This window comes from Alexandromys fortis, unplaced genomic scaffold, assembly GCF_014885135.2.
Source record: "Alexandromys fortis isolate MF-2015 unplaced genomic scaffold, M_Fortis_MF-2015_v1.1 scaffold_43, whole genome shotgun sequence".
Lineage (NCBI taxonomy): Eukaryota > Metazoa > Chordata > Mammalia > Rodentia > Cricetidae > Alexandromys > Alexandromys fortis.
The window spans coordinates 5,946,559-5,961,732 of NW_026067928.1; the positions used below are offsets into that span (position 1 = coordinate 5,946,559).

Sequence of the window (15,174 nt, forward strand, 5' to 3'; positions counted from 1 at the left end):
TGGGAAAACAGATGTCAAGGGTAAGTGAATAGCAAATCCACAGTAAAAGCAAGAGATGCCAGGTGCCACCGAGACCAAGTTTTAATTTTCACTCAAAACTGCATGCTTTTCAATCTGTGTTTTCCAGAAAGGAAAGGCCAAGGCAGAACAAGGAACTGCTTGCATTGCCCTTTCTTTCTGTGTACAAAGACTTATAATTCTCTTACCTTGGACTCTAGTTCAGTGTATCTGCCCAGCAAGGGACACTGAGCAGACAATAAACCAATAAGTAGTGAATAGCAAGGCTGGCAGTTACATTAACAAAAGAAAACTAATTTTAGAATGTATTGTTAGCATAATTCATCTTTTCCACTTGGAAGATAAGAGGGAAAAGCCATTTGTCATAAGCAGGAGTAGTGGTAGGCACCTATATTACCATCACTCAGGAAGTTGAAGCAGGAGGATTGCCAGTTTGAAGACTGTATAAATTACATAACTTACTGCAAACCATGTATGTGTGTGTGTATGTGTGTGTGTGTGTATGTGTAGTGAATGTACACAATAAATGAAAAGGCCATTCAGGCCATTACTAGTAAAGATTGATATGAATGCATTTAATATAATTGTGAAGGCCACAGAAATGTGAGCAGAGATTCAAAGCTTTCTATAATTTCTGATAGTTGTAAAAGATCCCTAAATTGACCTGTTACCCACTTGTTAGTCAACTTTAAAAAATTCCTGAAAGGAGATAACTAGGTATCTATGGTAGTTTCAATAAGAATAACCCCGACACACACACATAGGCTCATATGTTTGAATTCTTAGTCACAAGGGAGTGGAACTATTGAAAGGATCAGGAGATATGGGCTTGGTGGAGGAAGTGTGTCACTGCAGGTGGACTTTGAGGTTTAAAAGCTCACGCCAGGCCCAGTGACTCTCTCTTTCTGCTCCCCATGGATGAGGGTGTAGATCTCTCAGCTACTGTTCTGGCACCTGCCTGCATGCTGCTGTACTCCTACCATGCTGACAATGGGCTAAGCCTCAGAAACTGTAAGCAAGTCCCCAGTTAAATGCTTTCTTTTATTATAACTGCTTTGGTCATGGAGTCTTTTCACAGCAATAGAACAATGACGAATGAAATGAGGAGTTGATGTTTCGGGACTTTACACATAGCAATGGGTGCTCAGCAAACCATCTACTAAATAACTAGTAAGTATTTAACTAAATACTTAAACTATGTCACAGTCACTACGAGTCCATGATGTAGGATTCCCCTCTGTATGCTGTGAATACCATTGGTCAATAAAGAATCAGTTTCGGCCAGTGGCTTAGCAGAGTAGAGCTAGGCAGGAAAACTATACTGAATGCTGGGAGAAAGAGGGAATCAGAGAGATGCCATGGAACCGCCAGAGGAGAAAGACACAAGTTGCCAGCTGGAACCTTGCTGGTAGGCCACAAGCCTCATGGTAAAATATAAAATAATATTTAAATTCCTATTATTCTTAGGGTTGGTCTTTTTATTGTGAACATAGTGGACAATGAGGACTACTGAGAACTCAAGAACAATGGCAATGGGTTTTTGATCCTACTGCACGTACTGGCTTTGTGGGAGCCTAGGCAGTTTGGATGCTCACCTTACTAGACCTGGATGGAGGTGGGTGGTCCTTGGACTTCCCACAGGGCAGGGAAACTTGACTGCTCTTTGGGCTAATGAGGGAGGGGGACTTGATTGGGGGAGAAAGAGGGAAATGGGAGGCAGTGGCGGGGAAGAGTCAGAAATCTTAAATAAATAAATAAATAAATAAATAAATAAAACTGAAAAAATATAAAATAATAGAAATGAGTTAATTGAATATGTAAGAGTTAGCCAGAAATATGCATAAGCTATTGAACAAACAGTATTGCAAATAATATAGTTTCTGTGTGATTATTTCTGGAGTCTAAGTGGCCAGGAAACAAACAAGCAGCCTCCTTCAACAAGTTCATATGTGAAACTGCTCTGCTGTGCTAGAAGGGGTGAGTCAGTTTTCTTTAAAGGTGTAGCAATTGGTCGCTCAACCACACTCCTGTGGAAGACAACACATCTAAAAATATGGGCATCATAAACAGAACTTGATGAGTTTAATATTTGGCTAAAAGAAGAGGAGGAGGAAGAACAAGGAGAGGGGGAGGAAAAGGAGGAGGAAGAGGAGAAGAAGAGGAGGAGGAGAATAGGAAGTTGATAAGGAAGGGGGATGGATATGGGAGGAATTGGGGGAGGGGTAAATATGACTCGGCTTGCTCTTTCATCACTATCTTTCCTCTTCCTCACCTTTTGTCCTTCAGCAAGATGAGATGTGTAGGGTTTTTATTTTCCTCTTACATTCCCCTTTCTGACTTCTGTAAGTGTTGCGCTTATCTTAGTGATAAATATTCAAGTTATTTTATCATGATATTGCTTTATATTATTCACTTTTGGGTCAGTTTGATTCAGTCTGGCCTGAGTGTATACTCAGGGAACTTTTAATGAATGAATGAATAGCTACAACTGGAGGTAAACCTGCAGGAGCCAATGAGGAGTCAGTGACCTAATGCGGCTTTACAGATCTTTCTAAATACCAGCATTGGCCTCTTTGAAGAAACCTGCAAATGCCAAGGTACATTTTGTCCTAAAGGGACAGTTGTGTTGGAACTACTTAAGTCCTGTGTGTGCATAAACTTCTGAAAACCAAGTACTGGGGGTGGAGATGGCTCAAGACTAATAGCACCTGGTGCTCTTCCAGGGAACCCAGGTCCAGTCCCCATATTAGGTGGCTTACAACCACATGTAACTCAAGTTCCGAGCCATCTGACACCCTCTCTGACCTCCAAAGGTCCCTGCACTGAAGGGTGTAGAGGGTCCTATTACATAATTTTCTCCAGATGCTGCTTCCATCTTCTTGTGATTTCTTGACATTTTTCTTCAGTGTTTTAATATTTTCACTGTAGAAGCTTTGTGCCTCCTTGATTAGCTTTATTCTTAGATATGTATGTGTGCATGTATGTATATGCATGTGTATGTATGTATATGTGTGCATCTGTATGTATGTACGTTACGTATGTGCGTGTATGGATAAGCTACTGTGAATGGGATTTTTATGATTTCTTTCTTGGCAATAAATATTTGATACATACGAAAGCTACATATTTGTACAGCTTGATTCTGCATCCAGATTTTTTTGCTGCAAGTGTTTGTCAGATTAAAGAGTTTTCCAGGGGAATCTTCAGGGTCTTCTAAGAATAGAATATCTGCAAATCGTGGCAACTGCACTTCTTCCTGTCCTATTTTCACTTTTATTACTCTTGACTTATTGCATGAGTTAGGATTTCAAACACTGTATTAAGAGTTTCAAGAGGGAATGAAGAGATGGCTCACCAGTTAAGAGCACTAGGTGGCTTTACAGAGAAGCCGGACTCAGTTCCCAACACCAACATGGCAGCTCACAACCACCTGTAACTCCAGTTCCAGATGATCCAGCATCCTCATTTGGCCCCTGCAGGAACTGCATGCACATGGTACACATGCTTACACACGGGCAAAATACTCATACAAATAAATAATCTTTTTTTCCAAAAGAATATAGAGTTAGACATCCTTTGATTTATGGGCTTACAGGCCAATTATCCCATTCTAGGTTAAAAATATGGTAAGATTAAAATGTAGACTTATATGTACAACTAAAGAACATCTGGCTTAGCAACACAATGCACTCTAGAGGATTGGTGTCAGCGTGACCACCAGGCAGTTGACTGAGATCTGTAGCCCATGCCCTGCTCAGCATCGCTGACACTATTATACCACATAACACCAGTCTGTGAAAAAAAAATTCCAGGCTAGGTTTCCATTAAATATGTATATACTGAATGCTTTTGTGTCATCAAAAGTTAAAAAATCTTAAGCTAAATAGTCATAAGTCAGATCTGATTCTCAGACCCTAAGAAGGGGGGAAAAACTCTCTCCAAACCTTAGTCCATTTCTGTACCAACACCAATTCATACAAAAATACTAGATATACATTTTTCATGCCTATAAAATATTCAACACAGATTCTTTGGAATGGAAAAAATTCCCTAAAGACTTAAATATGTGTCGGTAAAGGACAAGTTAAAAGCTGCATCCCATCTGCACGCTAGCACATGATGCAGAACATCGTGGAACTATCAGAAACGGAGTTAGATCATTGCCACATGTCCATGTGTCTAAACAAGAGGCTTGGAAGAGGCAGTCACTGCAGAAAAGAGAAGGGGGTGAGACTTAGTGCTTCATGTATAGAAGAAACCCTGAATGTTGTCTCTGAGAAAAGCTAGGGGCTAGAAAGGGGAGATTTCTTCTTTCTTAGCTACATTTTTGCTGTGCCTAAGGTTTTTGTCATATCTATGACATTTTCAAAAATAAATCATGTGTGTTTATATATATACAAAACAAAAGCTACGCAGAGGAAGTACAGGCAAAAGAGGAAGGGCGAAACCTGGCTTGCACTATCCACCTTGCTTCCAGCTTCCTGTGCTATAACCCAGCAAGCCACGGGTTTCTGTAATTTCCTAGTCTGAGTGGCACCAGGCCTTCTTTGGAAAGTAGGAACTTCAAAGGCTGTAGAAAGTGGTGCAAATAGTCCTTGCAGAAGACAGACAGCCGCTCCCACCCAATAATCTCAGGACCTTACCTCCTTCATGAACTGTACTTCTGGCAAATCTTACAGCATCTACTACCCTGCTCCTTTACGCTCTAAGAGGGCATTTATATCATAACCCCTTATACAACCGTGGCTGCGAAGACTGAAATTAAAGAAGTATCCCATGAAAGATGACTATCAGACTGCCTGTTTGTTAAGCATTCTTGACAACAGGCCTGATTCAGCCTGGCCCAGCTGGAAATTGACTTGTTGATATCTACGGATCTAATAGCATTGCTCATTATCTGTCAGTCCCACAGCCGTGTGGGAAGCACTGCTCACCGTCCGTCAGTCCTACCGCAGTGTGGGAAGCATTCGCAGCATTTCCAAAACTCCTTAAATGAAATTAGAACAGTATCCCAGCCAATCCACACCCTGGAGCCAAAGGGGGTAATGAAAAGAGTGAATGCTTTATTCTTTAGTGTTTAATAGAATACATAACAAGTCACATAATCAATGATTCATTACTTCACACGCAGCAGGGAAACCAGTATTGAGTGTTCCCGTTACACAACTGGTTGTGAATAGATAAAACAAAATGAAGCCTTTGGATGGATGAAAGCAATTTCAAAGTTTGAGCACCTTTGAAAAGATTTCACCCATGTGTTTTGTTTTCTTCTTAATATAGAGGGGCCTTTATTCTTGGGTTTATGTTTCATTAGAAAAGTCTGACAGTGTGATCTTTTCCGCGTCCCCCTAGATTTTTAAGAAACAGCTCGGAGATATGTATCGCTTAGCAAATAACATGTTCAACATTTCAGAACCCAAATAATTATTACAAACAGGAATTTTGCAAATGCCCAGAAAAATTTAATTTACATGTTCAAAATTCATAGCCATGACGAACGTTTCAATCCCTTGTCATCAAATGGATACTAACGGTGGCAGAAGGAGAATGCGTACCATCTGTGCCCAAGAGTTAAACCAAAGTTTACCTGGCTGTAAAGTCACAGAGATAGTGTGTAACAGTTCACAATTAATGTCTACACACTTCAAGATGCATTTGAAATAAACAAAACTGGCTTGAAAATAACTGAAAAATACTTGAAGTGGCAAGTACTCTTGGTCAACTGGTCCATGCTCCTACCATACAGCAGTATACTCTTGGTCAACTGGTCCATCCTCCTCCCATACTCCAGATGTTTACCTTCTGCTGGTGTTCTTCCAGCTTTGTTTAATGGGGCCCAGAGAAGAATCTAAATCCTCACACATTAATACCAAGACATGTGTACTGTCCAAACCTGTCACAAAGAGATGTTGACTACAAGCTAACTTATTTATGTCTATATGAAGACTTCCTGCAGGTTCTGTAGACCCTGGGAATAAGAAGACTTCATTTCATTCATTACTCAAGAGACGGATTGCAATCATCCAGAATATCCAGAAGTTTAAATGATTTGTAGTGATGAAAAAACATAATAAAAACTGCAAGCAAAATCTTGACTAAGAGTTTAACAATAAAAATACCAAGTTTACTATTTTTAAAATATGTCAATCTTACAGTACTCGTAACTAAGACTGTAAAAGAAATCCTTAAGGAATTCACTTCCTTCACTCAATATTTTTTCAAACTATCTGCATTATAGCTTATTTTACATGTAGGAGTACAAAAATGATTTGAATACTAGATTGGAATTTACCATAATTTGAAGAGTTAAAAAAATTATCAAAGCTTTGTCATACATGACTGATGTACTAGGAGCATTCCATGGTAACCACAGTAAAAATTGGGATCTGTTGTAATGCTGGCAGTTTCCTCTGAATATTTGCACATTATATATATATATATTTTCAGAGAAGCAGCAGGTATACATACACTGAAAATATATATATATATATGATTCTGTTTTTAAAAAGAAGACAAGTTGGGCTAGTATTATCACTTTGCTATTAATTGAAAAACCTAAATAAGAAACACTAGATAAAAATAGTATTAAAAGAGGAAATTTTTCTCACACCTTCAAGAAATATTTTCCTCTACAATTCTGAAAATTTAGAATTAATGCAGTTCATAATCCACATGTATTTTTAAAAAACGAACAACACGTCAAGCATCTGATACACAAGCATGGAACATGGTACTTATTTTTTTCCAACCACAATGACTGCCAAGGCTTCTTTATAAAAGTCAGTTATTAAATCTAATGCCATTCCATTACTTATCAGCATCGAATGGTAATTTGATCAACATATGCAAATGCTTGCCTCTCTGAGATAGATTAATGCAGCCATAATTATCTGAATAGTCTACAACATTCCCCCAGGTCATTTCAAAGATATTCTTGAGAGCCTTGTTCCATTTAGTACTCTAATCAAATTCACAGGTGCTAACCAATACTTAAGGACATTGTGTAAGCCTGAAAGGTTTCTTCCAAAGCCCAGGCAGAGGAAAGTGCCCATGTCAGGCGACCCTGACTCTGCCATCCTATGATACGATAGGATGATGTGACTACTTGCTGAAATAACTTTGGGCTAAAAAGTTCACAGTTTTCATGCCTTGGTTTCACCGGTAGGGGGCACAGTCACTTCCAGAGAAGGAGGTCCACCTACTTACTCTTCCTAACAGGAAATTCCCAGACCAGCCAGGGTGCGGTGGAAAGTACAAAAAAGATGCCTATGTGTTAAGGGGACAACTGAACAGTTTTCCAAGATCCGATTCATGAGACTGGAGTGCAGACAAAAATTCAGCACTTTCTCACGGCTCCCGAAGCTGTGCACATTTGACGAGGGGGATCAGAACTTCATCCTGCCATCTGCAAGCGTATTTTGATCTGTTCCAAAGGCTTTATTAGTCATGCATCTTTGTTAATGCAGTCTAACAGAGTACCACGGCATGGAGAAATCTGACACTCACTTTTGACTGGTGAGTGACAGTCTGAGATATTTCAGGCTTGAAACAAAGGTTCTGATCCACTGTCTAAACGAGCTCAACGTTGAAGTTAACACAACTCCCTGGATCCTTGCTGCCTCTCTTTAAAACTGCAGACTTTCTACAGAAAGCTAACTTCTCTTTTTCTTTAAAAAAAAAATACTTAAATCTCTTCCAATTAAAATGAAAACATTATTGGATTAAAAATATGGATAGCTTGGATACAGGTAGACCGTTAACTGACATAGGATTAGTATACAACTAACAACCCAGCAAAAATGTATGGAGCAAACTCAGCCTCACAGTTATGAATGTTTTCCTGACCCAAGTTCATGGACAAGGATGTAAGAAACTCACCAAAGCATGTTGCTTTTGCTTATACACCATCAAATCCAAGTTACCAGGGGTAAATATAGTAAATTTTACAGCATTAGATGAATTAAAAAACTAAATGATTCGTGTAAAATGCTTATATATGGTATATACAGATTGGATCACATGAGTCTGAGAATAAACTGTCCCGATTCACAACACCTGCCATGGACACAGTGAAGTACATACAGTACAAGGTTCATGTTTAAAAAGACAGGGAAATGGCAGTAATTGAATCACTTAAAACGACTCCTACAAAATCTTTAAGAACATATTTCGGAGAAAGATGATGAAACAAACACACACACAAAGGCTTCTCCATCTCACAGATAATTCAAAGGATGCCGCTCGGCAGGAAGCAGCTGGATTCGACTCCCTTGGGCTCTGGTGTACACAGGACACACACTGGGATTCATTCCATGTGAGCGTAAAGGCATAAGGTCTCCTGCTGCTGCTGCTTCATTTACCTAAATCACCACGTTATTGTTCAGCTCGCACTGAAGTACTTCGTGGCCTTTGTTTACAAACATTTCCCTTTCCAGCTATCTACGGGTGGACGGCTCCGGGTGCCTCCGTTCATCTTCAGCTCTGTCACATGAAAAGAGTCCACTGAAAGGCCAAACAAACGCACGAAAGAAACGGCGTGGCTCGGAGTTTCCGAACAGCCCAGCAGTTCACACTTGCTGGGCTTAGAAAAACAACAACAACAACAATAAGAGATCTTAAGTCTAAGTAGCTAAAAGCAAACCTACTTCGCTTAAGTAAAGAGGCTATAAAATAAGGAAATATAATCAACAAGAAAATAAACGGTCAAACCACTAAAACTCTACTAGGTAACTCTTTGGTTAGGTTATACAAGTATTAGCAACTTAAAGTGTAGGACTCAAAAGAGCTTGATAAACTTCCAGCTGAAAGTGGGCCTTTTACTAATCTTGATTAACTCTAAGTTTACACATACTATTTGATATCTTTTTTAAAATGTGCATGTACTCAAAAGGATGGTACAAACTTCCAACTTTCAAATAATAAATGAGTATGTCCTCGCCCCCCTCCCCGCCCTTCCTCCCCTCCATCCTCCCTCCCCCAACCCTCTCACTAGTCCTAAGGGCTCTGCTACTACTGCCAGGTGGCTCCTGCAGCGCTGGGGGCCTGGGCAGCCTTGCCTCCTGCTCCCTGCTCCTTGCCTACAAGTGCAGCCTTAACCAATAAAACTTAAAAGCTCCAGCAAACAGCTGGCGAGAAAGGGCGCCTCCGCAGGCAGGAAGATCGCTTTCTACAACTTTAAGCCACAGGAGAACTATTGTGTGTGGGGAAATAGAATCCTCTCCAGTTACCAGTTCTAGGATTTACTTTTTTCTACCTGTAACTTTAAAAAAAAATTACTTTATTTACAATCTCTGAACTGCCTCCATGGGGTCTTAATTCCAGTACAGTCTTCCACTCAATCGTCTAAAACTTTATCTTCCTAATGAGGATCAAGTCTGTAATAACCTTTTCAACACTATCTGTCTACACAGCGCTCTCAGTTCTGAGCTCTGAAACCTCTATCGAGTCAAAGGACTCTAGATTTCAAAGCCTCTTCCGCACTGCACGCTGACACTGTCCAATCCAGTTCTGAACAATTCAGTCCTTTCCAGGTACTTGGTGACTTTGCGCCCGCACTGCCCCCCACTAGATCTCGACTCAAATACAATCTGGGGGAAGGGTGGTTGGAGGCCAGGAGTAGAGGACACATAGGTGAATGGAGCACTCTTGGTCAGCGGGGTCCAAAGAAGACGAAGAAGGCCAGAGGATTTGTGACTGCAGATTCTCAAGTGGGGAGCTGACGGGTCTGGATGAGCTATTCGGGGCAGGGGTGGCCAGGGTGGGGAGCTGAAGAAAGGAGGGGAAGGGGGCTAGGGCATTTATAACCCTGTGGTCCCCTGTGGAGGAAGGAAGCGGGCGCAGGAATGGCAAGGGGTCTGGGGAGCTCACTCCCTGCAGAAGACGTACTCGGTGTAGCTGGTCCAGATCTTGTCCTCGCTCTGGTCGGTGCTGCTAGCAAAGGCGCAGGTGCCAGTGGAGCTGCACGCCACCATGTGGAAGCCCGACTCGGACAGCTTATCGAAGGCCTGCTCTAGGAAGTTGAACTTGAGGTAATAGCGCGAGGTGTAGCGCTCCGGAGGCCGGTCCGGGTCCCGGCTTTCATTCAGGGTGTCCCCAAACACCTCCTTGGCCAGCGACGTCTTGCCGCACACCGTGATGCGCGCCACCCGCCGGAACTTGGCGTCCGCCTGGGCGTCGCGCCCGATGGTGTAGGAGCCGCGGTAACCGATGGTGATGTAGCCGGAGCGCCGGCTGCCGTCCAAAGACTGGGACGGCGTGAGCAGGGGGCCCGCCGCGCCCCCGGACGGGCTGCGGCTAGCCAGCTCCAGCGTAGGCGAAGGAGCCCCGGCCGAGGCGCCCTCGTGCGGCTCGGTCTCCGAGTAGCCCAGCGGCTGCAGCTCGTCGCCCAGCGAGCCATCCTTGAGAACCCCGCGGCGCGAGTGCGGTGGCCCGGGACCCGGCTGCTGGGGCGCCCCGAGGCGACGCACGAGCTCCGGCAGCTCGAAGTACTCGGCCTCGCGCTGCAGCCGGCTGCGCTCGGGGAAGTAGTCAGGCAGCACGAGCTGCAAGTCCCGCAGGTAATCCAGGATGTAGCGGAAGAGGAAGCCGTCCCGATCCAGAAAGAAGCGGCCTTTGCTGTCCCGGGCCAGCTCCTGCGGCTGCTGCTGCGTGAACAAACGCCAGAGCAGCGAGTCGGGGACCGAGACCACGGTGCAGCGCCGGGTCACATACACCTGGCCCCCCACGTTCAGCTCCACGATGTCCGGGAAGAGCGGCGGCTCTGCCGAGGAGGAGGACGAGCCGCTGCCACCCCCGCCTCCACCCCCGTTGGGTAATCCTCGGGTGCTGTCCGCCAGAGCCATGGCCAAAGAAGTGGCCAGGATGGGCCAATGACAGGGAGCGGGGTCGCGATCGGGAGCCGCAGCTGCTTTTATCCCGGGAGCCCTGCACTCAGGCGGCCGCAGCCAGCGAGAGCCGCGCTGTGCGAGCGCGCAGCTGTGCGCCCACGAGAGCCCCGGTGCGCTGCGCCCGGCTCGCCCGCGCGCTCCAGGCGAGTGGCGGGTCGCGGCCCGCGCGCCGCTTAAGTAGAGCCGCCCGCTCCGGCGCCGCTGCGCGCAGGAGGCGTGGGCGGCTGCGGAGCCGCTGAGCTCGCTCCCGGGGCGGGGAGGGCTCGGGCTGGGGGAGGGAGGAGGAGGAGGAGCGGGGAATGGATTTACATGCTAAACGCTGACGCGGCTCGGGGCTGCAGGCTCCACCCTGACCCGCACGCTCCGGGGGCGACCAAACTGTCACCACCCTCCTTTACCGGGACCCAGCTCTCTCCTTCCTCTTCCGCAGTTGGGTCAGAGCCTCGGCGCTTCCCCAGAAGGCTGTTCTCTTAAGCGATCATCTGGGGTCCCCTTCTCGGCCGACCACAGCCGGCACCCGGGGACTCCAGAAGGGGTCGGAAACTTTCTCGCAGAGTGGGAAAGGCTTGATAGCATGAGACCTGGCGCCCCCTAGACCTACCCGCTTCGAACTGTGCAGAGAGCTGTGGTAGAGGATCCCCGCGTCTCTGGAAGTTCTGATGAGAGGCACAAACTCTGGAGGGACGCAGGAGTCACTCAAACCCTAGAGCAACCAAAGGTTTTCGTGTGACTGCAAAATAGACTCAAAAATCCCCTAGAAATCACACGCGAATGCTTCTCGAGGATGCTACGATTGTTTACTTTCCGAGTGCATAAAGTCTTATCAGAAAACCTCAACCTAGAACTGCAGTGAGACAAAATGGAAGAGGAAGTTGGGTGGGCGAAGGGTGGGGCTTATACTGCATCCCCATGAAGGCTACCTAGAGCCTCGGAAAGCGGAATGTGAGGCCTCGGGTTCCTTTCAGTCATCTGTGAATAACAACAGCATCAGAAAATTCAAATCTAAGGTAGTTTTTAGTAATATTTTATTTATAGTTCCTTGAAATTTTAATACACATATACAAGAAGTTGGATTTCTGCCCTTGGACAGCTATTCTAGAGGTCCAGGAGCGCTTGTTTCCGGGTCCCTCCGTCTTTCTCTTCTGTGCATAACAAGGCCGTGCACCAGAGAAGCGGATGTGTAAGTCCGAAGGCCCTTTAGATCCAGCCCTGGTCTCTATGGTGTCCTACTTCCTGTACTTTTGCAGTGGTGCCCAAATTGCCCCCCAACAGCACTCCGCCTCTGCTAAGAAGCCTTTCCTGGTCTAGCGGAGGAATGAGACAGATCCCTCTCTTCAGATTTCCACCTTTGCACTAGGCTCCTTCTGAAATTCCAGAATTGTGAGTGGCCATGTGGTTGCTGGTTTTGGTACTTAGCAAGTAAGGGATTGCAGAAGACTGAGGTAGAGGAGGATCTCAGAAACCACGAGGCTAACAAATGCTGTTCTGTGTGCTCAGTGTCAGGCCTTGGAGAATTCAAGGCTGAAGACTAGCCAAGGCTCCTTCAGAACAGCCAAGAGGCGGAGGATTCGGGATCCGAACAGTTATCAGATCACTCTGAAGGACAGGTTGTCGATCACAAGAAGCCGGGAAAGATCTTTGTTCTGGATAATGATCTTTACCCCCTGTGCAAGTTTGACGGGCTTGGTAGTCTTCTCACGGCCGAGTTTCATTTTCATTTTTTGAAATGTTTATGTCTGCCGAACAATTATTGCACTCTTCTCAGCGAGCTGGAATAAGATCAAGACCCAGATCAGGCTGCTTAATTGCAAGCACGGGTTTCTGGTACCGAATATATTTCATCTTTTTTGTACTGTTCTTTGGGATAAATGATAGGTTGACCCAAGAACTCCAAGTCCCAGTACAGAATCTGTTACATCAGCGTCTGAGGCCTGACAACACAGGCTCTTTTCTGTAAATTTCTGTAAGCAAAGACTTCTGTGTCACCTTGTCACAACTGGGTCGTTACTTTCGTTCATTGTTTCTGTAGATTCGGTCAGGTCTCCTTTCAGGATCCTTCCTATCTTGAGGATTCTACCGCCTCCTCTGTGCCCCGCCCCTCTCTGGACCACACCAGCATCTCCTCCTCCTGCTTGGATCACTGCCTGGGCTTCCCCTGGGCTTCTATCCCAGCACCCATTAGTCTTTTATCACTAGACGAAAAGGAGGATCGAGTCAGACCCTATATTGGGTGTGTCGCTCTGCTCAGAGCCCTCCAGTACCTCCCCAGATCACCCAAGAGTGAAACCAAGTCCTCCGAGGGACCTGAAAGACTGCATGCTTCTGTCTGACCCCCTCCTGCTTCTCTGGCCCGTGCATCAACACTTTGCAAATAGTGTGCTGGGTTTGACCACACAGACTCTTGGTCCTTCTTTTTCTCTTTGCCTAAATTCTCCCCCTGCACTGTCTACACCCCTTCTCTTCTTATCTTCCCCAGGTCCCTTTCTCCATCACTCTGTGTGATGAAGCTCAGCTCCCTTCTGGCAGCCTCCCCTTCCCTGCCTTATTTGTTGAAAGTCTCTTTCCCTGTGTCAGAGTGTAAAATCCAAAGGGTTTAGGGATGCTGGTCCGCTTCATTCATCACTATATCCCTAGTATCTAGAACACAGTTGGGGTTTTGTAGTTTTTATCTGACAAATACGTTGCCCATTCACTTAGTCCATCAATATTCCTTCAAGGTCTACTACTGTGTTCCAGGAAGTGTGTTAAAAATAATCACTACCTTCTTAGAGTTTATAGCACACACACACACACACACACACACACACACACTGTTCAAGTAGTAATGAACATCACAAAAACAATTCGTGAAATTAAATAAATGAACAAATGTGAGGATAACGCCTTATGTAGACTCTCTGGGAAAGGCGTCTGTGTAGAAAAGACAGGGGAACTGAAAAGAGAAAGCCATAGCACATTCTAGAATAGTAGCAGTCTAGGTAGATGTTAAACAAGCCCAAGGGGTCTGGGTGCCTCTCAGGACAAGTTTGTGTGCTGTGCCACCCACTTGTGTGCTGTAAACACCAAAGTGTCCTTGACATAGTCACTGGCTACAAACGGAAAGTGAGAGTTGCTGAGCCTCCTGCAGGCCTCGGGCAGCCATTGGCGCCTCCTGCAGGCCTCGGGCAGCCATTGGCGCCTCTTGCAGGCCTCGGGCAGCCATTAGCGCCTCCTGCAGGCCTCGGAGTGCATCACAGCTGAAACAAAGCTTTGAAAATAACAAAGTTAGACTAAGATGTTTTTGTTAAATAACTTTAAGGTGAAAACCCCAAGAAGACAATCTAAAGTTTTAGAAAAGCACACATACTTGAATGCAGAGCTCTTTAAGATGAAGGAACAAGAACAATGAAGAACCAGTTAATACTGGCTGACGTACTCCTTTTGCTGGGTTTGGTTGATGACCAAAGGTGATGATCGTGATGATCAATTCCTTATACCCACTTATGTCCTCAATATTCTGATGTAAAAAAATATTTATGAATTATTTATGCACCCTAAAGATCTAAGTAGAGCTGACTTATTCTTTTTACATATAAAAGTTTAAGTTTGTGATTTCTTTAAGATTCCTTAGAAGATTACCTTCCAAGATAAGTAATAAAGTAATTGGCCCTTTCTTTGTAACTGCAAAATGCCACCTGTCAGTAAAAGACCTGACAAGAACACCTCATTTGCCCACACGGTTAATCTATAACAAGTTGCTTGGGTATGAATGTGTGTGGATTCTTGGGATAATTTGTTTTTCACCTGTAATACATAAAATGTTTACTCCAAGTGAAGGAGATAAAAATCATGGTTTTACCTCTAATCATTCACTTGAGAAAGGGATTGCAACTGTTTTGACTCTTGTCCTGCCTGGAAGATTCCGTTGGGGTATCTAAGCTGTTAAACAACATGAGATAAAAGAGAGAGAATACAGAAAAAAAAGAAAGAAGGAAAAGGAGGAGGAGGAGGAGGAGGAGGAGGAGGAGGAGAAGAAGAAGAAGAAGAAGAAGAAGAAGAAGAAGAAGAAGAAGAAGAAAAAGCAAAACATCAAGAGAGTCTGTGAGTTGCCATTTTTCTTAGCCCCCACCCCCCACACACACCCCAGATAGAAAAATTTAGCTTTGCCAACTCTGTGGATTCCTACCAAAGCCCTGTGCTGCTGGAGGGGTCCCCCAGAAAGAGAGGTAGGTTAGTATCACAAAATGTAATAGCTTGGATGCTTGGATCTATTGGCCTGGGTATGTCTGGG

At 44.7% G+C, this 15,174-nt stretch overlaps 1 protein-coding gene and 2 long non-coding RNA genes across 4 annotated transcripts in view; 1 reads left to right on the forward strand and 2 right to left on the reverse strand.

Moving 5' to 3' along the window:
- Nucleotides 1-15,174, forward strand: part of LOC126503159 (uncharacterized) — a 1,076,305-nt gene that overhangs the window by 723,539 nt on the left and 337,592 nt on the right. The window lies entirely within an intron of this gene.
- Nucleotides 1-15,174, reverse strand: part of LOC126503164 (uncharacterized) — a 158,804-nt gene that overhangs the window by 116,751 nt on the left and 26,879 nt on the right. The gene's annotated exons all lie outside the window — the stretch shown is intronic.
- Nucleotides 5,060-11,153, reverse strand: Kctd12 (potassium channel tetramerization domain containing 12). Its single transcript, XM_050144713.1, has one exon. The coding sequence runs from the start codon at nucleotides 10,857-10,859 to the stop codon at nucleotides 9,882-9,884; it is 978 nt and encodes a 325-aa protein (XP_050000670.1). The 5' UTR covers nucleotides 10,860-11,153; the 3' UTR covers nucleotides 5,060-9,881.

Bases quoted from the DNA above. Each gene is read 5' to 3' on its own strand.
- Kctd12 (XM_050144713.1), bottom strand. From the start codon at position 10,859: ATGGCTCTGGCGGACAGCACCCGAGGATTACCCAACGGGGGTGGAGGC.